The sequence below is a fragment of the Anomaloglossus baeobatrachus genome, chromosome 6 (assembly GCF_048569485.1).
Source record: "Anomaloglossus baeobatrachus isolate aAnoBae1 chromosome 6, aAnoBae1.hap1, whole genome shotgun sequence".
NCBI classification, from domain to species: domain Eukaryota; kingdom Metazoa; phylum Chordata; class Amphibia; order Anura; family Aromobatidae; genus Anomaloglossus; species Anomaloglossus baeobatrachus.
The window spans coordinates 333,455,307-333,479,810 of NC_134358.1; the positions used below are offsets into that span (position 1 = coordinate 333,455,307).

At 48.1% G+C, this 24,504-nt stretch overlaps 1 protein-coding gene across 3 annotated transcripts in view; it reads left to right on the forward strand.

The window, feature by feature from the left end:
• Window positions 1-24,504, forward strand: part of COL15A1 (collagen type XV alpha 1 chain) — a 1,158,634-nt gene that overhangs the window by 489,632 nt on the left and 644,498 nt on the right. For 2 of the 3 annotated variants that reach the window (XM_075314950.1, XM_075314949.1), the window contains 2 exons: window positions 19,439-19,557; window positions 23,634-23,759. In XM_075314950.1, the coding sequence (XP_075171065.1) occupies window positions 19,439-19,557; window positions 23,634-23,759 (245 nt within the window). The remainder of the gene's footprint in view (window positions 1-19,438; window positions 19,558-23,633; window positions 23,760-24,504) is intronic. The other variant, XM_075314951.1, reaches the window with a different exon arrangement.

The following is a 24,504-nucleotide window of genomic DNA, read 5'->3' on the forward strand; positions in this document are numbered from 1 at the left end:
CCAAACCTATATCCGTGAGATGGACCCCATCTCGCCTCAAATACTGCTCGGTGGACTCCTCCAACTCCCTATGACGAACCACCAAACCTCCGTTCCGCGCTACGAACCTGCCAATCACTCAATTCAATTTTACCCGGGCCCTGTTGATCCGATCCACCGGCCTTGCGAAACGCCACTGCGTCCGGGCTATGATATCGGACCACACAATCACGATGCCAGGGAACGCCCTCCACAAATGAAGCAAGTATAACTTACTATCCCTTTTTAATTCTCTCGCCGCCCTCACTCCAAGGTCATTCCCCCCCACATGCAGAATTAGAACATCAGGTTCCCGGTCAATACGGCTATAATACGCCACTTCAGGGCGAACTCTACCCCAAGTCATGCCCCGGATTCCGAGCCATTTCACGCGGGCTTCTGACATCGCCACTCCGAGCTGCCGACTGTCCCGACGAACATCCGCCCGCAAAGCTCCCCAAAACACAAAGGAGTGCCCGAGAATCCACACAAGGCATGGACCTACAAAATATAAAGACCATGAATACAACAACAATTGCACAAGAAAAACTGCCCACCAAACACTAACTCAATCAAGTAACCCTGTCACCAACCATCACCTAACCAGGTGTGTTCTAATATACAAACGAAACCTGGAAGATTCCCATCTCCCAATCCGCCGGATCCAATCCTCACTCAGCCCCCACCTAGCCGCTTCGGTCGCTGCCCCAATCCTAAAGGAGTGGGACCCGTAATCCCTTGGTTCCTCCCCCGCCCGTACTAAAGCCTACTTCAGCACTGCGATAAACTGGAATCGCGATAAAGCGGATCCATCCACATGCCTAAGGAAAACACCGGGTAAGCCACCCCGCACTTTCAAAAACTCCGTCACCTGAACCACTGGGCATAAGTGATGCCCTGACAATTCAAACAATACCACCAGATGTCCGCGACCTATTTGATCCGTCTTTGAAAACCGCAGCCGGCACTCAACTCTATCCTTCCCAAGCGTAACATCCTCCAACAACAGTCCGCCTACTGCATGCCTAGCCGGGCAAACCAATTCTCCGATGCGAAAAGCCCCAAAGAATGCCAATACAAAGGCAACCGTAAACAAGGCTCGTTCATAAGCGGACGAGCATATATCCCCCAAACACCCCACCAAATGAACCAACAAAGGAAACGCTATTGGCCGTCTCCTGTCTCGTGACCGCGCCCCCTTCCGAAAGCCCTTCATCGCCTGCCGCACCAGAAAATCCTTCGTCGCGTCCCGAACCCCTTGCAGTTTAAACAAGAAGGCCAACGCCGCCAACTTGTATCCTATCACCGAAACAGACCGTCCTGCTGAAAAATCCCCGCTAATCAATGTCAAAACCCCCAGCACTCGGCCTGTATAACCAGGCTCCATAAAATTCACTTTCTCCAATTCCTCCCATTCCTGCCACACAGCCTGGTATCGGCACCAAGTAGCCTCAGCCACCGATCTCCTGATTCCCTCAAATGCTACACCGACGCCACGTCCCAAAGCCATGCCGGGCATAGTTCTCCATCCTCGTCCGCTCCTGGCACCAGTCTCCTGAACCTGTGGAACTGAAACCGAGAGAGCGCATCAGCCACTTCATTCTGCACTCCCGGCACATGCCGCGCCACCACGCAAATGTTTAGTTCTAAACAACGCAACACCAAATATCTCAAGTACCCCACTACCGGGGGCGATTTTGCCGACAATGAATTGATCGAATGCACCACTGCCATGTTATCACAATGCAAGCAAAGCTTTTTGCCTGCAAATTCTGGGCCCCACAACTCCACCGCCACTATGATGGGGAACAATTCCAGCAGCGCCAAATTCTTCACCAATCCCTTTTCCACCCAAAGCCGTGGCCATTTGCCAACACACCAATGTGTCCGAAAAATTGCCCCAAAACCCGATGCCCCCGTCACATCTGTAAACAGTTCCAGCTCGCTATTTGACAATGCCTTGCTCATCCACAACGTCCGTCCATTGTATCGTTCGAGGAATGCATCCCACACCAGCAAATCTCCTTTCATCACCTTTGTCACTCTGACAAAATGATTTGGCACAATCACCCCTGCCATCGCGCTCGCCAGTCGCCTGTTAAATATTCGCCCCATCGGCATAATGCGACAGGCAAAATTCAACTTCCCAAGCACTGACTGCAGATCCCGTAACCGCACCTTCTTAGCCCGGTACAACAACTGAACCGATGCCTTCAAATCAAGCAGCTTGCCCTCCGGCAATCGGCATTCCATAGCCACCGTGTCAATTTCAATGACCAGAAAACACAGGGACGTCACCGGCCCTTCCGTTTTCTCCTGCGCCAGCGGAATGCCCAGACTTCCTGCACTGCATTCTAATGTAAGCAACAACAAGGAACAAACCGAGGAGCCCGCTGGGCCCACGCAAAAGAAATCATCCAAATAATGTATTACTGATTGAACACCCGCCACATCCCTGACTACCCATTCCACAAATGAACTAAACGCTTCAAAATAAGCGCACGAAATAGAACAACCCATGGGCAGGCACCGATCCACATAGTATTCACCATCCCACATGCACCCCAAAAGGTGAAAGCTCTCCGGGTGCACCGGAAGTAACCGAAAAGCTGCTTCCACACCCGCCTTAGCCATCAGTGCCCCTTGCCCAGCTACCCGCACCAACTCTAATGCCTTGTCAAACGATACGTAACTAACAGCCGACAACTCAGGTGAAATCCCGTCGTTCACCGACAACCCAGCCGGGTAAGAGAGATGATGAATGAGCCGAAACTTATTCGGCTCCTTCTTGGGTACCACTCCAAGTGGCAAAATCCTCAAGTTGGGGAGTGGTGGGTCCTTGAACGGACCCACCATCCTCCCCAACTCCACCTCCTTCTGCAGCTTTTCCCTCACCACCTCCGGATGTTCTTTTGCGGACCTCAAATTACCCGGGCGAAACACCGGCGCCCCAGATTCAAACGGAATCCGGAAACCTTCCTTAAAACCCGTCGCCAACAGCTCCGCCGCCCGACCATCCGGATATCTACTTAAATAGGGAAGCATCGCCTCGACCCTCACCGGCATCCTCCCTTTTTCCAGAACCTTCCCCCGACTTTCCTTTCCCCTTTTTGAAACACCTGGCCAAAGAGTGGGAACCTCCACAACCGGAACACTCGTGCTTGAACCGACACGCTGCCCCAAACTTACATTGCCCCTCATTAAATTGCCAACAGGCCCCTTTCTTTTGTCCAGCCGAGGACCCGCCACTCGCACCCGGGCTCCCGGCACCCCCTCAAAAGGGCTGCGCCGGAGCCGTCATTAAACGCATCCACAGAGAAATATCTTTGTGGTCCCACCGGATGCCAGGCCGCAGAGCCTTCCGTTGCCAGAACTACTCATCATATCGCAGCCAGCCTAAACCACCGTACACCCTGCATGCCTCGCCGATCGAGTCCATATAACCGAAAAGGGCGGAACAATGCTCCGGCTCCATTTCCCCAACCACGCTGGCTAATATCGCAAAGGCCTGTAGCCAGTTAGTAAAAGTTCTCGGGATCAATCTATACCTCTTTTTTTCCTCATCCTCCTTTTCTTTTTTAGAGTCACTTGGCTTCACTTTATCCAAGTTAAACTTTTCCAAGGGAAGCAGGGAAAAAAATTTCCACATACTCCCCTTTCCATATCTTCTCTCTCACCTCCTTTTTCAAATGCACCCCAACGGGCTCTCAAAGCAAACGTAAACTTCGCTCCGTGCCCTATCATCCAAACACACAACCTCATCCTCCTTTTCTTTTTCCGCGTCCTTGCTAAGCAACGCCACGGCCGCCGCGCCGTCTACCTGACCCGCAACAACCGCCGGCACAACCTCTTGAGCCTCTACCTCATGCACCGGTACCACCGGCAGCACCCCGACCCTGGGACCCACCCACGCCCCCACCGGGGACCCAGGCTCGCATTGACCAGACCGCTCAAACGATAACCACCGCAACACCCCCAACAGCTGCCCCCAAAACTCCGCCCCGGGTAACCCCGACTGACCGATCGCATTAACCCCCGTCACGCTATTCCTCCCGGTGGCACCGCCGCCCCCGCTATCACTACCCACAACATTCAACATATTGGTCGTCCTCTCACCGGGCTGCCTCTGAACCGACTCCGGAGCAGCCGTGACCCGAACATCCTGCTGCCGCTCCATCCGTCCTGCCGCCTCCTCCGGTCCTTCTTCCTCGCCCGAATAAGAAGAGCTGCTGGAGTCCGCCGGGGGGACCAGCGAGGGAACAGCCCGCACCTGGCGGCCGTCAACCCCCACGCTCACCGCACCCTGCTCCTCCGTGCGCCTCCTGCTTGGCCTCTTTCTCTTGCCGTGACGCGGTGTTCTGCCGCCTTCCTTCCTTGTTGCTCCCGCCTGCTGCACCGCTGCAACCTCTGTAGCTCCTGGTGGTCCCCCTCCCTGCCGACTGCAAGAAGGCCGTGCCTGTCCCTCCGGATGCTGGGAACACCCCCCAGCCTGATCCCCGCTGGGAGGTACCGTAACCACGGACCGCAGCAAGGGGACCTGTGGACTGCAGGACCCTGCCACCAGTTCTCTCCGACTACCAGTCCGGTCCGCGCCGCCCCATCGCCCCTGATCTCACCCCTGCCGACCGCAGGGAGTCTCCACTGCCACTCCATGGTGCCGGGCACCACCCCCAGCCCGCACTTCACTGGGGGCTGCCGCTGCTCTGGTCCGATGTCCTGCAGGCTGCGAGCCGGAAGTAGGCCTCACATAAGCTCCGCCCACCTTTGGCCCTCGGGATCTCCGGCGAGGATTCCTCCCGGCGGCCAGTAACACTCCTGCAAGGTGAGGAGGGCTCCGCTGCCCCGAAGGGTCCCCGAGGGGGCTCCTGGATCTATTCCTACTCCCCCCGCCGGGGGAGTAGCACTCCGGCGGTAGCGCCCGCCGAGCGCGCAGCACAGGTCCAGGCGCAGGAGCAGGGATAGCCACTCCAGCCCCGCACACCGCCTCCAGCTGCTCCCGCAGCGCGTCCACACCGATGGCCTCAGAGGCCCCCCTCACAAGCTCAAGTAGCGCTGCGAGGTCCGCCATACTTCAATCAGGGCTGCAGCAGCACAGGGGGGGGACACGCTGTATGCAGGACAAAAGGGGCAGTGACCTCTGCACTGACCCCTTTATACCCAGCACAACACCCCTCCCATAACATATCCCTCACCCAATCCCTTTATTCCGACTTCCCCACCAATCAGGTAGCCCCCACGTACACCTCTGAACTAGCACTTAACTCTTTCCTACCCTAACCCTCCCGATCGTCATGGGGCCTATTCGCCCCTATGGGGCTCACTGCCCATCTCGTAGACAGCAGTAAATGTATGAGAAGAGACATCAGCAATGGAGTCGAGCAATCAGTAGGGCAGCCATTAGCTGCTTTGACTTCTCCATCACTTCTGCTAGAGCAGAATAGCAGTGATGAGTTTGTCATCTGGTTGCTGCGATCTGTGCAGGCAGTGGCTGAGATGACAGCTCTCAGACAAAGTCTATGCGCCCCGGATCCGGTGGCTTGCATCAAACGCCGGAAGCATGTACCGGGTTTTACTTCTGAGCATGCCCAGAAGTGATAAAAAGTCATTGCTTGTCAGAAAATCAATGACTCACTCACTCTCTTTCAAACTCTCTCACTCACTGACTCACTCACTCACTCACTGACTCAATCACTGACTCATTCACTCACTCTCACCCACTCACCGATCACCGGCGCGGCGATGCACGGCTGTTACAAAGCTCTGGCGGCTTCTCCTGATTTGAAAAAGCCGGCCGCCCATTATTCAATCTCGTATTCCCTGCTTTCCCCGCCCACCGGTGCCTATGATTGGTTGCAGTCAGACATGCCCCCACGCTGAGTGACAGCTGTCTCACTGCAACCAATCACAGCCGCTGGTGGGCGGGTCTATATGTGCAGTAAAATAAATAAATAAATAATTTAAAAACAATGACGTGTGGTCCCCCACAATTTTGATACCAGCCAAGATAAAGCCACACGGCTGAGGGCTGGTATTCTCCGGATGGGGAGCCCCACGTTATGCCTAACAATACATAATACACAATACAATACAATACACAATACAGCCTAACAATATCAGCCAGCAGCCGCCCGGAATTGCCCCATCCATTAGATGCGACAGTCCCAAGACTCTACCCGGCTCATCCCGAATTGCCCTGGTGCAGTGGCAATCGGGGTAATAAGGGGTTAATCGTGGCAGGCGTCTATGAGACACCCCCAGTGATTAACCTGTAAGTGAAAGTAAATAAACACACACACCCACCCAAAAAAATACTTTATTTAGAATAAAAGACAAAAACACCCTCTTTCACCATTTTATTAAAATCCCCAAATATCCCTCCAGGTCCGACGTAATCCCTCCAGGTCCCACGACGATTTCAGCTCTGCTACATGAAGCTGACAGGAGCGGCAGTAGAACACCGCTGCTCCCGGGAGCTCCACGCAGCAACTGAAGGGAGTCACGCTGTCAGCGGGGACATCACTGAGGTAATGCCTGTGTGTGCAGTGATGGTGCGTGCGGGAGTGCCGGTGTATGTGCGGTGATGGTGTGTGCGGGAGTGCCGGTGTATGTGCGGTGATGGTGCGTGCGGGGATGCTGGTGTATGTGCGGTGATGGTGCGTGCGGGAGTGCCGGTGTATGTGCGGTGATGGTGCGTGTGGGAGTGCCGGTGTATGTGCGGTGAAGATGCGTGCTGGAGTTCCGGTGTATGTGCGGTGACAAGACTAAGACTATGTGTCGAAACGCGTAGTTTGAAGAGGCATAACCCCCTGTATCCTACAGCCACACCGCTGTATTTTACTATTTTTGCAAATAAAATTGGATTTTTTAATATACCCCAAGGATCGCGCTGGATTCTTTTCTTTTTCAAATATGACTATGTGCGGTGATGGTGCGTGCGGGAGTGCCGGTGTATGCGCGGTGATGATGTGTGCGAGAGTGCCGGTGTATGTGCGGTGATGGTGCGTGCGGGAGTGCCAGTGTATGCGCGGTGATGATGTGTGCGAGAGTGCCGGTGTATGTGCGGTGATGGTGCATGCGGGAGTGCCAGTGTATGCGCGGTGATGATGTGTGCGAGAGTGCCGGTGTATGTGCAGTGATGACGGGGTCTCTCTCTGTCAGCATAAAAAAAAACAAAAAAAAATGGATCAATTTTTTTACCGGATCCGTCGCATCCATTTTTACACAATCTGAGACGAATCCATTGCATCAGGCACAAACCGGATTGTGCGTGATTGGAAAAAACTGATGTGTGAACTTAGCCTAAACCAGCTATTGGTACTTTTGGCAGTGTGGACAAGTGCCAAGTCCCTGTCACGATTCCTCTAGAGCATCTTGCACACTAGGAGATGCTTTGCTGAGCCTTCCTGGACTACTGATCTGACAGTGACACGATTCCTCTGTGCAGAGCATCTTGCACATTAGGAGATGCTCTGTTATGTTTTCCTGAGCTATTGAGCTGTCAGGTTCATTGACAGCACTGTATTCCATGCTGGTTCTGGGAGGTGCTGACTGCTTGCCAGTCGTACATTCTGGTTCAGTTGTGCTGTTCACCTGTGTTCCTGCTAGTGTTCAGATCTATTGTTTCTTGACCCCAGACTGTTGTTTTGACTCCTCCCTGCTCACTCCCTGTTCCTGTCATGACCTCCTGGCCTTAGATCTCGGACCGTTACCTGACCACGTCTCAGTTTACTCTCTGAATCTATTACGTACCTTCCTGGAATTCTGACCCCAGGATTGTGACAAGATTTTGCCGCTGTGTACTCCCTGAATCCATACGTGTCCTCCTTTTACCAGACCCCGGCTTTCCTGACTACTCTTCGGTTTGTACAGCCCGTAAGTATTGACTGCATTACATTACGACTGGCCAATTGTTTTTTTTCTCGCCACCCATGGATCCTGTACATACTCTCTGTGAATAGGTGGCGAACCTGACTCAGTTAGTCCAAAATCTAGTCCAGAAGCATCAGAAGTTAGAATCTTCCCAGACTCAGGGGCAGTTTTCTAATACTATGGCTACTTCTCAGAACCCCTCAACACCGACTGTAGTTATGACTCCAGTACTGGCTGATGCACAATTGAGCACCCCCAAACCTGTGGTGGCACTACCTGATAAGTTTTTGGGGGGCGAAAGATCAGTTCAGAATTTTCAGGGAGAGCTGTAAATTATTTTTTACCTTACAATCCCAAATGAGTCCCAGCGGGTGGGAAGAGTTATGTCCCTTTTAAGGGGGGTCCTCAGATGTGGGCATTTCCTTTGACTCCATTAATCCCAGAATGGTCTTCTGTTGCCGCATTTTTTGACATTTTGGGGTTGATATATGACAAACCCGACAGAGTTCAGGTGGCAGAGGCAAACATCATGAACCTGACACAGGGAGGCTGTGTGGCCCCCTGGAAAAGCCAGGACGTCACAGGTACTACACCAACACACCCCACACCCCGGTTAGGCACACCTAGGTCAAACACAAATCCTTGTTGCCTTCCTCCAGGGGCTGATGTCCACACCAGGGGGTGGGCCAGGCGGTTGGCCATGCCCACCAAGGAGTTCACAGTCCTGGGGGCGGGAAAAGGGTTCAGTTTCGAGTTGGAGTTGAGTTAGGGAAGTGGTAGTAGAGGAGACTGACCGTGTCCGGGTGCGTGGCCCGGGCATATACAGCAAGGTTGGCGGACGGTGGTGACCGTCTGCAGAAGAGGCTGATTGGAGTGAACCGTAAGGACCGGGGACGGGCGGTGGCCCGCCGGTACCGGATCGGGGAGTGAAGAGAAGCCAGCACTATCCGGCAGGGCCTACGGACCCCGACCAGGCTAGGAGTCACCGTAAAACTGGTCAAATCCGTTAGCGAAGGGAACCTCCGGGGTTTCCCAGCAGTCAAGACCCGATTGAAGGCAACAGCTCACACCGTAAAGGGAAACACAGTCACCGCCAAGGCTACAGTTCCCAGGGCCAGAGCCTGCGGGCAAAAGGGGCTCCCTCAACATCCATCCAAGCTGGGGAGCGGGTTACCGGTGGGAAGCCATTGGAACCGTAAACACAACACAGGTGCAGGGAAAGGCAGTCACCATCAACCTACCGGGAGGAGAACAACCGCAGCAGTCTGTGGGACCCGTCCATCCAGCCGTTTGTTTGACCAGAGACTCCGTGTAAATTACTGGCTGAGTGAGTACCACCGTGCCGTGCGGCACAGCGCTGCCCCCGCGACCCTGCACCTCACCAGGCCCCGTATCCCGCCTTTCATCCCTAACCCTCACTCGGGCCCCGGGACAACCAACCCCCCTACCCATGCAGGGGAGAACCAACATCCAAGCTGCTCCCTGTCATCGCTCCCGGGATCCCCGTCCAGAGCAGCGGTGGTGTCACAACCTCACCACAACCGTGGGTGGCGTCACGGACAATATCCTAAAACCACACACCACCCCCCCTTTCACTCACGGGCGAGGAGCGCCGCTCGGGTCCCCGGGATCCGGCCCACCGCTTGAGCCACCACCGAGCAGCGGCAGCAGCAGCCGGACCTGAGCAGTGGGTGAGCGCAGCGTCCCCTCCTCCGCCCGCGACAGCTGCACCACTGAGCATTATAGTTCTGAGTTCAGACAATGGTCATCTGATGTTCTGTGGAATGACGCAGTGCTCAGGTGTCAGGTTCACAGAGGCCTTTTAGATACATTAAAGGACACTATGGGTCTACACTCTCCACCTGGTTCATTGGCAGAGGCCATGACTCAGGCCGAATGGATCGCAGGATCAGGGAGACGTGAGATGCGACGGGAGGTTCCCTTCAGTCCTCCCAGTCTTGGTCATCTACCTGAAGCAGAGCCTATGGAAATTGGTGCAGCCAGCCCTAGAGACAAGGAGAGGAGATGTCATCGTGACCTGGGACTTTGCTTCTATTGTGGTCACGCTGGACATTTCCAGAAGGACTGCATGGCACATCCCCCAGTAAACAAGCTGTCGGTAAATGCCTAAAGGCCGCTTTACACGCGGCGATGTATCGTGCGATCGCACCTGCCCCCATTGTTTGAGCAACATGGGCAATTTATTGTCCGTGACGCACAAAGTCGGTAACCCCCGTCACACGTACTTACCTCCCGAACGACCTCGCTGTGGGCGGTGAACATCCTCTTCCTGAAGGGGGAGGGATGTTCGGCGTCACAGCGACATCACACAGCGGCCGCCCAATAGAAGCGGAGGGGCGGAGATGAGCGGGACGTAACATCTCGCCCACCTCCTTCCTTCCGCATTGCTGGCGGGATGCAGGTAAGCTGCAGTTCATCGTTCCCTGGGTGTCACTTGGAGCGATGTGTGCTGCCTCGGGATCGACGAACAACCGGCGTGCAGAAGGACGTGCGATATTTTGAAAATGAGCAACGTGTCAACGAGCAACAATAAGGTGAGTATTTTTGCTCGTTCACAGTCGCTCGTAGCTGTCACACGCTACAATATGTCAAACGATGTAGGATGTGTGTCACTAACGACATGACCCTGATGACATATCGTTTCATATATCGTAGCGTGTAACGGGACCTTGTTATGTCACTGCCGGAGTCTGCTCCAGCGACTTCTGCTCCGATCGCCAGGCGACGCCGTGTTCCTGCCGTGGATGGTGCTTGTGATGGGAGAGCAGTCGATGCCAGCAGCACCGATGGGCGCAGGCTCCGATCATCCACTGGGCTGGGTTATCTTGGGATCTAGAGTACCGCTGGCTGACTGTTGGTGGCATGTGTCTTCCAGCTGAAGTTGCAAGCGTTCAGCTACAGCCAATGGGAAGACACCACACCCTTTTTATTCACCTTCCTGTCACATGATCACTGCCAGAGATAGTTCTGATTTTCCTGGCTCCTGTTACATCCTATTCTGTTTGGTTTTCCATTCAGGACTGGCCTTAGAATGAATGGCGCCCTGTGCAAAACTGCCCTTTGGTGCCCCTCCCTACTGATTTTTTACAGGTGGACAGGTGAGGACAGGTCATTTTTTTTTCTATCCTAAGAAAATTGATCTCTTCAAATGTACAATAAATTACAAATTTGTGCTTGAGAATCTGCACCTCAAATCCATCACGTCTGATCTCGTTTTTTTAGAGGTCTTCCGATTTCAACCATTTATGCCGTGTCCATGGATACTACACCCCACCCCACCTCCGACTCCACCCCTCAAGCCCTCCACACTCACCACCATTCTTGGAAAAACGTGTGTGTGGCTGTGTGTGTGTGTGTGTGTGTATATATATACACACACACACACACAGTCATGGCCAAAAGTGTTAGCACCTTTGAAGTTGTTCCAGAAAATAAAGCATTTGCCTTAGAAAATTAATAATACACCCCCTACACTTCCCCTCTCCATAATATACTCTCTACACCGACCCTTTCCATAATCTCTCTCCCACACTGCCCCTATTTATAATATTCCCCCACACACTGCCCCTCAGTGTACACCCACACGATATCCCTTTGTATAATATCCCCACACACTGCCCCTCTGTAAGATATCCTACATACACACACAGTGAAGCTGTAGGGAGGAAAAGCGCAATAGGGTCTTACCCAATATGAGGGTAGAGGAACAAGAAAGAGATACACTCACCTGGTGAGGTTGTGCCAGTCACAACCCCCTATGATCGCTTGTGAGTGTCTGGTGGTTTAGCAACGGCCCCGGAGAAAAGTTTGTAATATATAAATAAAGTAAGAACCAGTTTAATTGCTGCGCCTCAGGTGATGATTTCTTTTTCCTGAGGAAGAAGATGGAGATGTCTCTGAAATGCGTAGAACTGTAAAATAAAAATAAATCTTTTTATCTACAGCATGTGTGGTTTTTAGCGCGGCATTTAAACTGGTTCTTACTTTATTTATATATTACATACACACACACTGCTCCTCTGTATAATATCTCTCCCACACACACTGCCCCATGTATAATATCACCCACAAACACTGCCCCTCAGTAGAATATACCCACACAATCCCCCTGTGTATAATATTCACACACACACTGCTTATCTGTATAATATCCCCCCAAACACACTGCTCCTCAGTGTAATATCCCCCACACAATGTGCCCCTGCATAATATCCCCCCACACCGCTCCTCTGTATAATATCCCCCACACACACACTGCACCTTAATATACTATCCCCCCACACACACACTGCTCCTCAGTATAATATCCCCACACACACTGCTCTTCAGTATAATATCCCCACACACTGCTTCTCTGTATAATATCCCCCACACACAATGCCCCTCTGCATAATACCCCCCACACACTGGTCTTCTCTATAATATCCCCACATACACACTGCTCCTCTGTATAATATCCCCCCACACTGTACTCCTCTGTTTAGTATCCCCCACACACACTTCCTCTGTATAATATCCTCCCACACACACTTCTCCTCTGTATAATATCCTCCTACACACTGCTCCTCTGTATAATATCCTCTCACACACTGTTCTTCTGTATATTATCTCCCTACAATCACTGCTCCTCAATATATCCCCCTCCACACACTGCTCCTCTGTATAATTCCCCCACACATACACTGCTCCTCTGTAAATACCAACACACACTGCCCATTTGTATAATATCTCAAAAACTGCTCCTCTGTGTAGCATCCTACACACACACACTGCCCCTCTATATATCCCCCACACACTGCAACTCTGTATAATATACACACACACACAATGACCCTCTGTGTAATATCCCTCAAGTGTGCTGCCTCTTTCTACACTATCCCCCACACAAACTTCCCCTCTTTATATATATCCTCACACACAAAATGCTCCTCTGTATATCACCCCACACACACTACCCCTCTGTATACTATCCCCCACGCACATTGTCTCTCTGTATAATATCCTCCTGGTATAAATGTCCAAATCCTGGTATATATGTCTGCATCCTGGGCCCTTTCTGGTATGCATGTCCCCATCCTGGTTTATTGTTCCCTTCCTAGCATAAATGTCCTCTTCCAGGTATATATGTCCCCATCCAGGGACCCTCCTGGTATGCATGTCCCCATCCCAGTTTATTTGTCCCTATCCTTGTATGTATGTCCAATCCTGGGCACCTGGTATGTATATCCCACTTCTGGGCACATTCTGGTATATATGTCCCCATCCTGGTTTCTGTCCCCTTTTTGGTATATATGTCCTCCTCCTGGTATATATGTTCCCATCATGGTTTATTTGTCCCTTTCCCAGCATATATATCCCCATCCTAGGCTCCTCCTAATGTATATATATTCCCCTACTGGGCCCATTCTGGTATATATGTCCCCATCCTGGTTTTTGTCCCCTTCCTGGTATATATCTCCTCCTTCTTGTGTATATGTGCCTTTCCTGGATCTCTCCTCATATATTTGTCTACTGCAAAAAGAAAAAAAACAAACATTTTACTCACCCTCCCCAACTCCCACGTCCTGCAGTGTCCTCTCTGAGCAGTGATGCATTTCAGCTGGATGTGTGCCCTCCACACATCCAGCTAAAGCAAGGCAGGGGCTGCAGTCAGTGCCCCCTCCCACCACCCGCGGCTGGAGTCAGCACCCCCCCGCAGCTGGAGTCAGCAGGTCCCCCGCCCCCCGCAGCTGGAGTCAGTGCCCCCCCACCCCCCGCGGCTGGGGTCAGCACCCCCTGCCCCTAGAGCCAGTGTCCCCCCCACCACCCGCGGCTGGAGTCAGCGCCCCCCGCGTCTGTAACAGCGGGTCCCCCACCACCCCCTGCAATCTTCAGCTCATAGAGCGCCTACCTCTCCCTGACGGATGCTGCGCGCTTGCCAGCTCTGCGTTGCCCGCAGCATTGTGATGAGGTGCAGAGTGATGACCTCATCACATTGGGCTGTGGGATGACGCGCCACCTTTCTACTCTGCTCCATTCACAGTGCCTCCCCCACCACATGGCTAATTTACATGCGATGCTCTAGAAGGACTTCGCATGCACCTTAGTCATGTGCAGACTGCAGTTGTGGCTGGAGCGACACCGCCGGGCCCCTCTGCATCAGCTGTGACTGGGGCTCGGTGAATATGGTGGGCCCGGCTGGCTAGGGTCTACATAAAGCCAAGTAATTAACCAGCGGCGGTTACAGTAAAAACGCAGTGTTGGGACCGGAGGAGCCAGGAAATTTACGACTTCATACCTCTCTGCTGCGCCCCCCCTGAAGCATGGCCGTCGGCGCCCTGTGCGACCGCACAAGTCGCACATGCCTAAAGCCGGCCATGTGCATAATCCTGTCATTGATTGGTGTCAGAGGGATATTGTCAAGTGGGGTTTTTATTGTCATAAGAAATGAGTCAATTCTGTTCAGGTTTTCTCTGCTAGTCCACAAAATCTTCCAGATTACCTGAAGGATTTCAGAGATGTTTTCTCAGAAAAAGAGGCAGAGCTCTTACCGCCCCATTGCCCTTATGATTGTGCTTTCAACCTTATCCCTAATGCCAAATTGCCTAAAGCTCACCTGTATAATTCTTCTGGCCTGGAGTGGGCTGCCATGAAGGTATATGTAAGTGTATGTTTACGGAAAGGGCATATTCGTCCTTCCTCCTCTCCTGTAGCTGCTGGATTTCCGTGAATTGAATAAAATTATGATAAAAAATATTTATCCACTTCCACTTATCCCCGACCTATATAACGAGCTTTACTAGGGCCAAATGGTTTTCTAAACATGATCTTAGGTGGCTTATAATTTAATACACATCTGGGAGGGTGATGAGTGGAAGATGATATTTTTAACGTCTGAAGGTCTGTTTGAGAATCTTGTTTTGCCCTTTGTTCTGACCTATGCACCCGCTGTATTTCAAAAACTTTATGAATGATATTTTTTCTGATTGCATTGGAAGGTTTATTGTGGTTTATCTGAATGATATTTTAATTTTCTCACCTGATTTGGATTTTCATTGTGGACATATTTGTTCTGTTTTACAAAGGCAGAGAGAAAATTCCTGGTTCGTTAAGTTAGAAAAATGTACTTTTGCTGTTCAAGAAATCTAATTCCTTGGGTTCATTGTGTCAGCAATAGGGTTTAAGATGGACCATGGGAAGGTGCAAACCATAATTGATTAGGTCCAACCTAGCGACCTTAAAGTATTGCAATGTTTTTTGGGGTTTGCAAATTACTACAGAAAATGTATTAAGGGGTTTTCTCAGATCATTAAACCTCTGACTGATCTCATACGTAAGGGAGCGGATCTGAAGGTTTGGTCATCTGAGGCTGTTGGGTCCTTTCATAACTTGAAAAGATGTTTTATGTCCGCTCCAGTTCTTGTTCAGCCGGACCTCATGAGGTCGTTCATCATGGAGGTCGATGCTTCTGAAGTTGGGGTAGAAGCTGTATTGCCTCAAGGCCCTAAAACATAAATCAACTTGCGGCCATGTGCCTTCTTCTCAAAAACATTCTTGCCTACAGATAGAAATTATGATGTTGGGAATCGTGAGTTGCATGTTGTAAAACTTGCGTTTCAGGAATGGAGGCATTTTTTAAAAGGTGCTGTTCATCAAATCACGGTTGTTACGGACCATAAAAATTTTGTTTATATTGAATCAGCCAAACGGTTGACCCCTAGACAGGTCAGGTGGTCATTATTTTTCTCTACATTTAAGTATTCTATCACATTCAGGCCAGGGTATAAGAACGTGAAGGCTGACGCTTTGTCACATAGTCTGGATTCTGTGTCTCCTCCAGAACATCCATCCTCCATTCTTCCTCAGAGTATTGTTAATGCCATGTCCTCATAGTTGGGGGCAGAGATTTGTGATGCTCAGTTGTTGGCTCCTCCTACTACTCCATAGTCCAAGCTATTTGTTCCTGTACACCTGAGGTTGGGTTTGTTGCAGGAATTTAACGACTCAGTGTTAATTGGTCACCCTGGGGTCACGGCCACCCAGAAGGCTATTTTTGGCACTTTTGGTGGTCGTCCATGAATAACGATGTTAAGGATTTTGTATCCGCTTGTGAGACTTGTCCATGCGCTAATGTAAGTCGTAACTGGCTCCATTACCAATTCCTGAAAGACCATTTATCCATGGATTTCATTACCGACTTACTCATGTCTGGTGGGAAGACTGTTATTTGGGTAGTAGTTGACCGATTTAGCAAACAAGCTCTCTTTGTTCGATTATCGGGTTACCCAATGCCGAGACTCTTTCCATGTTATTCATAAGTCATGTGGTAAGATTGCATTCTATTCCCCTGAATTTCATGTTTGATAGCGGAGTGCAATTCATTTCTAAATTTTGGAGGGTGTTCTGTAAGTAACTGGGCATTGATTTGTCATTTTCCTCAGTTTATCACCCTGAAACTACCGGGCAGACCGAGAGGATAAATCAGTTGTTGGAACAAATTTTAAGGTGTTTTGTTGTGGCTCAGCAGGAGGACTGGTGCTCGTTCTTACTTCTTGCAGAGTTCGCTTCCAACAGTCTGGCCAATCAGTCTACTGGAACCTCACCACTCTTTTGTAATTATGGTTTTCATCCCCATGTTGACAAAAGACTGATATGAAATGTTCTTCAGGACCTGTCTTTAAGGTGGGAGGCAAAGTTTGGTTGTCCTAAGCTCAAGGTACCCTCGACAAAGTTGGGTCCTAAATTTATTGGGCCGTATGAGATCTTGGAGGTGGTCAATCCAGTTGTCTATAGATCTAGACTCCCTCAGTCTTTTTGTATCCCGAATGTTTTTCCCAAGTCCCTGTTGAAAAAGTTTGTTCCTTCAGCTTTGTCTCCCTCATCTCCGCCTCCTCCTGCTATCATTGACAGAGGTTTGGAGTATGAGTTGCAGAGGATCGTTGACTCTCTTAGGGTCTGGAATTCCCTTCAATACTTGGATCATTGGAAGGGATACAGACCTGAAGAGAGAGCCTGGATTCCGGCTCATTCAGTTAGAACCAGTCAATTAATGAGGGCTTTTCATCGGTGGTTGCCCAAGGAGTGCCCCCCCCAACCTTGAAGAAAGGGTACTGTCACGATTCCTCTGTGCAGAGCATTTTGCACACTAGGTGATGCTTTGCTGTGTTTTTCTGGACTACTGAGCTGGCAGTGTCACAATTCCTTGTGCAGAGCATCTTGTACACTAGGAGATGCTCTGCTGCTTTTTCGTGGGCTTCTGAGCTAGCAGGTTGATTGTTTGCTCAGGTGTTTCATCATTCTGGTAATTGATCTGCTTTTTTACTGAGCATGTTCCCACAGAACCTTGCCAGTCGTACATTCTTGTTCTGCTGTTGTGCTATTGTCCTGTATTTCTGCTAGCGTTCTGATCTTTGTTCTTTGACCCCAGATTGTTGTTCGACTCCTCTCTGCCCGCTCCCTGTTCCTGTTGCGACCTTCTGGTTTTAGACCTTGGACCGTTACCGGATTACGTCTCAGTTTACTCCCTGAATCTATTACGTGCCTTCCTGGAATTCTGACCCCTTGATTGTGACCTGACTATGCCTCTGTGTACACCCTGTATCCATACATGTCCTCCTGTTACCAGACTCTGGCTTTCCTGACTACTCTTCTGTTTGTACAACCCTTAAGTAGTGACTGCATTACAGCTTGTTGGAGAGGGAAGCATGAAGTGCTCTAATTTAGGTCTTGATAAAACACAGTGGATCAACACCAGCAGATCACATGGCTCCCCAAACCATCACTGATTGAGGAAACTTCACACTAGACCTCAAGCAGCTTGGATTGTGTGCCTCTCCACTCTTCCTCCAGACTCTGGGACCTTGATTTTCAAATGAAATGCAATATTTACTATTTGAAAACAGAACCTTGGACCACTGAGCAACAGTCCAGTTCTTTTTCTCCTTGGCCCATGTAAGTCGCTTCTGGCATTGTCTATTGGTCATGAGTGGCTTGACACAAGGAATGCGATAGTTGTAGCCAATGTCCTGGATACGTCTGTCTGTGGTGGCTCTTGAAGCACTGACTTCAGCACTACTTGTGAATCTCCCCCAAATTTTTGAATGACCTTTTCTTAACAATCCTATCAAGGCTGCAGTTATCCCGGTTGCTTGTGCACCTAGTTCTACCACACTTTTTCCTTACGCTCAACTTTCCATTAATATGCACAGCACTCTGTGAACAGCCAGCTTCTTTAGCAATGACCTTTTGTGCCTTATCCTCCTTGTGGAGTGTGTCAATGACTGCCTTCTGGACATCTGTCTAGTTAGCAGTCTTCGTCATGATTGTGTAGCATACTGAACAAAACTAAGGGATCATTTTAAATGATTAGGAATCCTTTGCAGGTGTTTTTGGTAATTATTTTAATTTTACAAGATTGGGTTTACACTTTTGGGTTTTCATTGTCTGTAAGCCATAATCATCAACATTACCATAAACACTTGAAATAGATCACTCTGTTTGTAATGACTCTATATAATATATCTGTTTCCCTTTTTGCATTGAATTATTGAAATAAATAACTTTTTGATCATATTGTAATTTATTGAGATGCACCTGTAGCTTCCTCATCGAGAAGAAGGGGGCAGAAGTGCAGACAGTTCAGATTAGTCATGTGTCGGTCACGAACGATCCGACACAAAGATCTGGCTCCCTCCCTCGCTCCCTGACAGGAGCCCACATCCCAGTGAGAGCCACTAAATTTTCTAATGGCTCTCACTAGGCGTAAAAGTCATGTGTCCAGTGGAGGTAACCCTGCACACTTGAATGAAACCACTCCCACTCAACAATTTAATTGACCCATTGTTAGTTAGCTAGGTTTACTAGTGGGTGGGTGGTGTTTCGGCAGCAGTAATATAATCTTAAATATGTGTTCACCTAGGGTGAACACATTGAATAGGGATCCATTTAGAATCTGAAAGAGTCGGCTCTTTTTGGTGAGCGGAGCCATGTGAGCTAGATCACCAAAAAGAGCCAGACTGTCCATCAGTAGTTCAGACACTTCAACGCACCTAACAGCTTTCAGTCAGTGGGATGAGATCCAGCTGGCTGATGCGCTGAGGGATCTTCCTACATAGCCAAGGTGACAAGTTTAAAGGGAAAGGGAACGACCCATGCTCGACCGCTAGAAGAGAGGATTAAATGGACAGCAATAGATACCAGTAATGCTGTCACTAGAGGGCGCCATACTAAACATCAAAAGGTACCTATGTTTTGAATAGGGTATAATTTTTAATAGCTTTAATTTACAAAATAATTACTTTTAACGATGTCTGCAGTATTTCCTATACGTTTTTTGGTGGCACAACCCTTTTAAGCACATCTATTATAAATGGAAATGAGGTAAAAATAATTATTCCTTATTTCAATAATTATGTTTTATAAATGCGCAATCATAGAAGTTTATTAATTTATGTCACCTCAATTACTGTGCAATGATTGCTTCACCTGCTGCTACACAAATCAATTATGGAGACTAATTTATTTACAAAGTTACATTATTTTTATTTTTCAGAATTAAACAAAAAAGAAAATAGTATTGAAACTGCGACAGTAGATCCTTTGGCGCCTACGTCCCAAACACCTGACACTCGCACAGGAAGTATAACAATATCTCCAAACACAAAAAGTCGGGTAAATTATGCCAGAAAAATGTGTCTGTAAGAGTATGTTAACACATGACTGAAATCTTGGAGCCTGAAAATCATTCAGTATATTGGAATGGGGTTCATTAATTTATTCAGTTTTATGGCAGAGTGCCTGATATTTATGTCACAAATCTGTCACATGTGAACCCAATCTAATTATAAAAATGGAAACTTTTATGATGGTATTAAATACATACACTTGAAACCAGAAGTTCACATACACTATCTAAAACGACACTTCTTCATGTTTTTCTATTTATCTGACATCAAATAAGATTAAACCTTTCCTGTTTTAAGTCAATTAGGAACTGAAATTATTTATATTTGCCAAATGCCAGAATATTTATTACTTTTCAAAAGTTTACATACACTAATGCCGGCGTCACACGGGACGATCTATTGTGCGATCGCACGAGCGATCGTACCCGCCCCCGTCGTTTGTGCCTCACGGGGAATTAGTTGCACGTGGCGCAAAAAGTCATTAATCCCCCATCACACGTACTTACCTCCCGGACAAGCTCGCTGTGGGCGGCGAACATCCTCTTCCTGAAGGGGGAGGGACGTTCGGCGTCACAGCGACGTCACACAGCGGCCGGCCAATAGAAGCGGAGGGACGGAGATGAGCGGGACGTAAACATCCCGCCCATCTTCTTCCTTCAGCATTGCCGGCAGGATGCAGGTAACCTGTGTTCGTCGTTCTCGGGGTCTCACACGGAGTGATGTGTGCTGCCCCAGGAACGATGAACAACCGGCGCACAGGAGGAGGACCGACATTATGAAAATGAGCGATGTGTCAACGAGCAACGATAAGGTGAGTATTTTTGCTCATTCACCATCGCTCGTAGCTGTCACACGCTACGATATGTTCAACGATGCCGGATATGCGTCACTTATGACATGACCCCGCCGACATATCGCCCGATATATCGTACCGTGTGACGCAGGCATTAGAGTACTATGCTTTTAAACAATATGGGACAGACCATATGATGATGTCTTGCCCTTGGAAGCTTCTGATAGGTTTATTGGCAACATCTGAATTAATTAGAGACACATCTGTGGGTGTATTTTAATGCACACTTGAAATACACTGCTTGTTTGTGTAGCCTCATGGGAAAGTCAAAAGATATCTGTTAAGATCTCAGGTAGACAATTGTGGACTTTCACATGTCTGGTTCATCCTTGGGTGCAATTTCCAGATACCTGAAGGTGCATTGTTCATATGTACAAACAATTATAAGAAAGAACAAACAAGATGGTAATATCCAGCCATTATACTGCTCAGGAAGGAGACAAGTTCTGTTTACCAGAGATGAACTTGCTTTGGTCAGACAATAAAGAAAATTAGAATGAAGCAAGGGCATCATACTTACATATATTTTTACATAATTGAATAGGTTGAAAAAAGACCTAGGTCCATCTAGTTCAACCTTCCTCTACTAATTATACACTTACGAAGGCTTTGGCGTGGATATACACTGTTCCCGTGGCCTCTCATTTGCTTCCTGGGCTGCTAATCATTGCTCATCCATATGCACTGCTTTCCCCGCCCACCGGCCGTCCTGGTGTCTGTGATTAGTTGCAGTCAGACATGCCCCCAGCCTGAGTAATAACGTCTGACTGCAACCAATCACAGGCGTTGTCTGCAGGTCAGTATCGTGGAATAAAAATAAATAAATAAAACTATTGGTGTAAGACCTCCCCATATTATGATACCCAACACATATAAAGCCTAAGGCTATAGTCTGCAGCCCCCAGCCATGCGCCTATCTTGGCTATGTATCAAAATAAGAGGAACCGCATGCGGCTTTTTTAACAATTATTTAAATACATAATAATAAAAACAGCATGCGGTGCTCCCCAATTTTGATACCCAGCCAAGATGAAGCCCAACAGCTGGTGGCTGGTATTTTCAGGCTGGGAAGGACATGCTTATTGGTAGCCCCACAGCCTAAAAATAGCAACCTTCAGCCACTCAGAATTGTTGCATCCATTAAGTGTTACAATTCCGGCGCTTTACCCGGCTCTTCCCGATTGCGCTGGTGCGGTGGAAATCGGGGTAATAAGGTGTTAATGACAGCGCACAACTTTTATGAAGCCCAAAATAAATGATAGGTAGGGGTCTATGAGATCCCCCATCATTAATCCTACAAGTAAAAAGAAAAACAGAAACACAGAGAAAAATCCTTTATTTGAAATAAAATACAGCACCCTCTTTCCCCTCTTTATTAACCCCCAATACACCATTGAAGTTCTGCCATAATCCACACAACGTCCCACAACAGTCCTGGCTCTGCTACATCCAAGCCTAGAGAGATCAAAAACATGTCCGATCTCTCCAGGCTCAGGGAAAAACTGACGTCACTCAGTTCACTGTAGGTCATATACGGGTTCCCACGGTATGACCTCTGGTGGCCTGAAGCAGTCTGGATTAAAGTGCTTGGCTGTGCCCTGCACCCTGAAAGCCCTTTCACACTGACAGTATTGGCAGGGAGAGGGGGATGCGGGGTAGCTCCGCACTCCCCTCCTCCTGGTTTGCACTGTCATTGTTAAAGAGCTTGTGGAGTATGGGGCATGGGAAAACAGGTATGATCTCTAGTGAACTGAGTAACATCACTGCTGCCAGCCAGGTCACCTTTGTCAGTTTTCCCGGAGCCTGGAGAGATTGGACATGTTTTCGATCTCTCCAGGCTCGAATGTAGCAGAGCCAGGACTGTTGTGACCTGCAGAGGTGTTTTGGGGTTAAAATGTGGTGAAAGAGGATTGTTTTTGTATTTTATTTCAAATAAAGGATTTTTTTGGTATTTGTGTTTATTTACCTTCACTTACAGATTAGTAATGGGGAGGTTTCAGACTCCTGCCATTAATAATCTAGGGCTTAGTAGCAGCTATGGGCTGCCATTAACTCACGATATTACCCCGATTGCCACCGCACCAGGATAATCGGGAAGAGCCAGGTAAAGCGCCAGGCTTGTCACATCTAATGTTTAAAAAAAAACTGACCCGCACATCCTACAAGTGTGTATAGGTGCCAGCTGAAAAAACATAGCAAATACAAAATACAAACAGCTGCACACAAAAATGGCATCAATGTATAAGGAAACTCTGGTACTGCATTACTGCTATATGAAAAATGAGATTTTTAGTTTATGAATTGGCCAATGCATTTAAGCCCGGAAACCAGCGGCAAGGTAAATCTCAATATTCTGGGTACCTAACTAAAATGCCACTATCTAGGTTAAAAACATCCTTGTTTGGATGTAAGTATGTAAGAATTATCATTTATAATGCCATTTCTTTTAGTTTTTTTTTAGTTATTTAGTTTTTTCTATTCTTTAAGAGCCATTGCAATTAGAAGTGCTCAGTATTAAAGTCTAAGTTCATTTTGGATAAGTTATATAGCACTTGGTCCTTTAAAAAAATAAAATATCATTCTCTCCTACACAAATTGTTTCTTCCTACCCTTATTCACATTTATTAGCTGTGATGTCTCCTGAGTCTTCCATTTTTCTCCTTTGCTGAGATGCCTCTTCTTAGTCACTGAAGCTAGTGTTGTGCCATTTGAGATAGGTCGTAGCTCCAGGATGCATTGATAGGTAAAATCTTTTTGGTAGATGCTTACCCTGTTCGTCCCATAGAGAATTCATAAACACCCTAGCTGAGCTGAGCTTTGATGTGTATAGGGGATTAGGGTGAAATAGCTGTCATTGGGCGACTATTCACTTGACACTTTTTTAAGATATATGGGGGCCATTGGGCAGCTCTTTCTGATAAGACCTAACTGCAAAAAAAAAGTCATAATCCACAATTTAACCACTGTAATCTGTGTACCAAATACATACAAGCTTACAACTGTACTAAAAAAAGAAATTAGGTAAGGAAGATACTTAAGGAAGGTACATTATTTCAATGGGCATAAAATTCAACTTTGGTGCTTACAATTATTTCTTTAATCTTTACTATTTCATTAATATTATATTGATAGTAATTATAACATATTATATGTCACTCATGGTTTGTATTCGTGTTTGCTGATTTAATAATATATAATCTTTAATTTAGGGGCAAAAAGGTGAAAAAGGGGAACAAGGAGAGCCAGGAGCAGTTGGACCACCAGGAAAGGCTGACCATCTTGCTCAAGCAGGTCTTCCTGGATCACCAGGTCTAGATGGGAAGAAAGGTGAACCTGTAAGTAAATTAATCATGTGCTATCTTTGCTGACCTTCGACACAAAGTAGTAAACCACACCATACGAATTAAGACCATGATGTGGCTCCACAAAGTGACAAAATGGCTTCCATAATAACTAAAAAGGTTTGTTATTTGGTTATTATTGTCACGTATTTTCACAGTAGATTCAAATGTTGAGAATCCACACTAATTTACATTACTCGCATACTTAGTGTGAATCTAGCCTTTTACAGATTACTGACTAGCAAAAAGCAAGTGATGCAAGATTATATGCACCTAATAAGAAATATAATACTACAGTAATAGCAATAATTGGTCAAGAAAATTAGAATACACCAATGGATTGGCCACACCAAGAATGAAGTGAAATCATTTACTCATTATGAAGGAGACTGAAAAGACAAAAGGTGCTAATAGGGTACTAACGTTACAAACTCTTGTACAATAAAATCAGATGTGCTTACCTGATATAATTGTGAAAATAATCACAACTGCTTTTGAAAGCATGTAAGTTATGGCTGCAGTAGGCACCATGAAGAGTTAGCATCAAAAATTCAAATAGAAGTGGGCTCCTGCTCTGTCATAAGAAGTATTACTATCAGCAGTAATGGTTAAACGTTCATCACCGCAGCACAGAGTTCATCACCGTGCTGCGGTAATGAACTCTGCTGAACTCCTGTCGTCAGCGCTAGCTATTGATTTCCATTGTCCGCTGCGTGCACAAGCAAAGTATCGCGAGCTC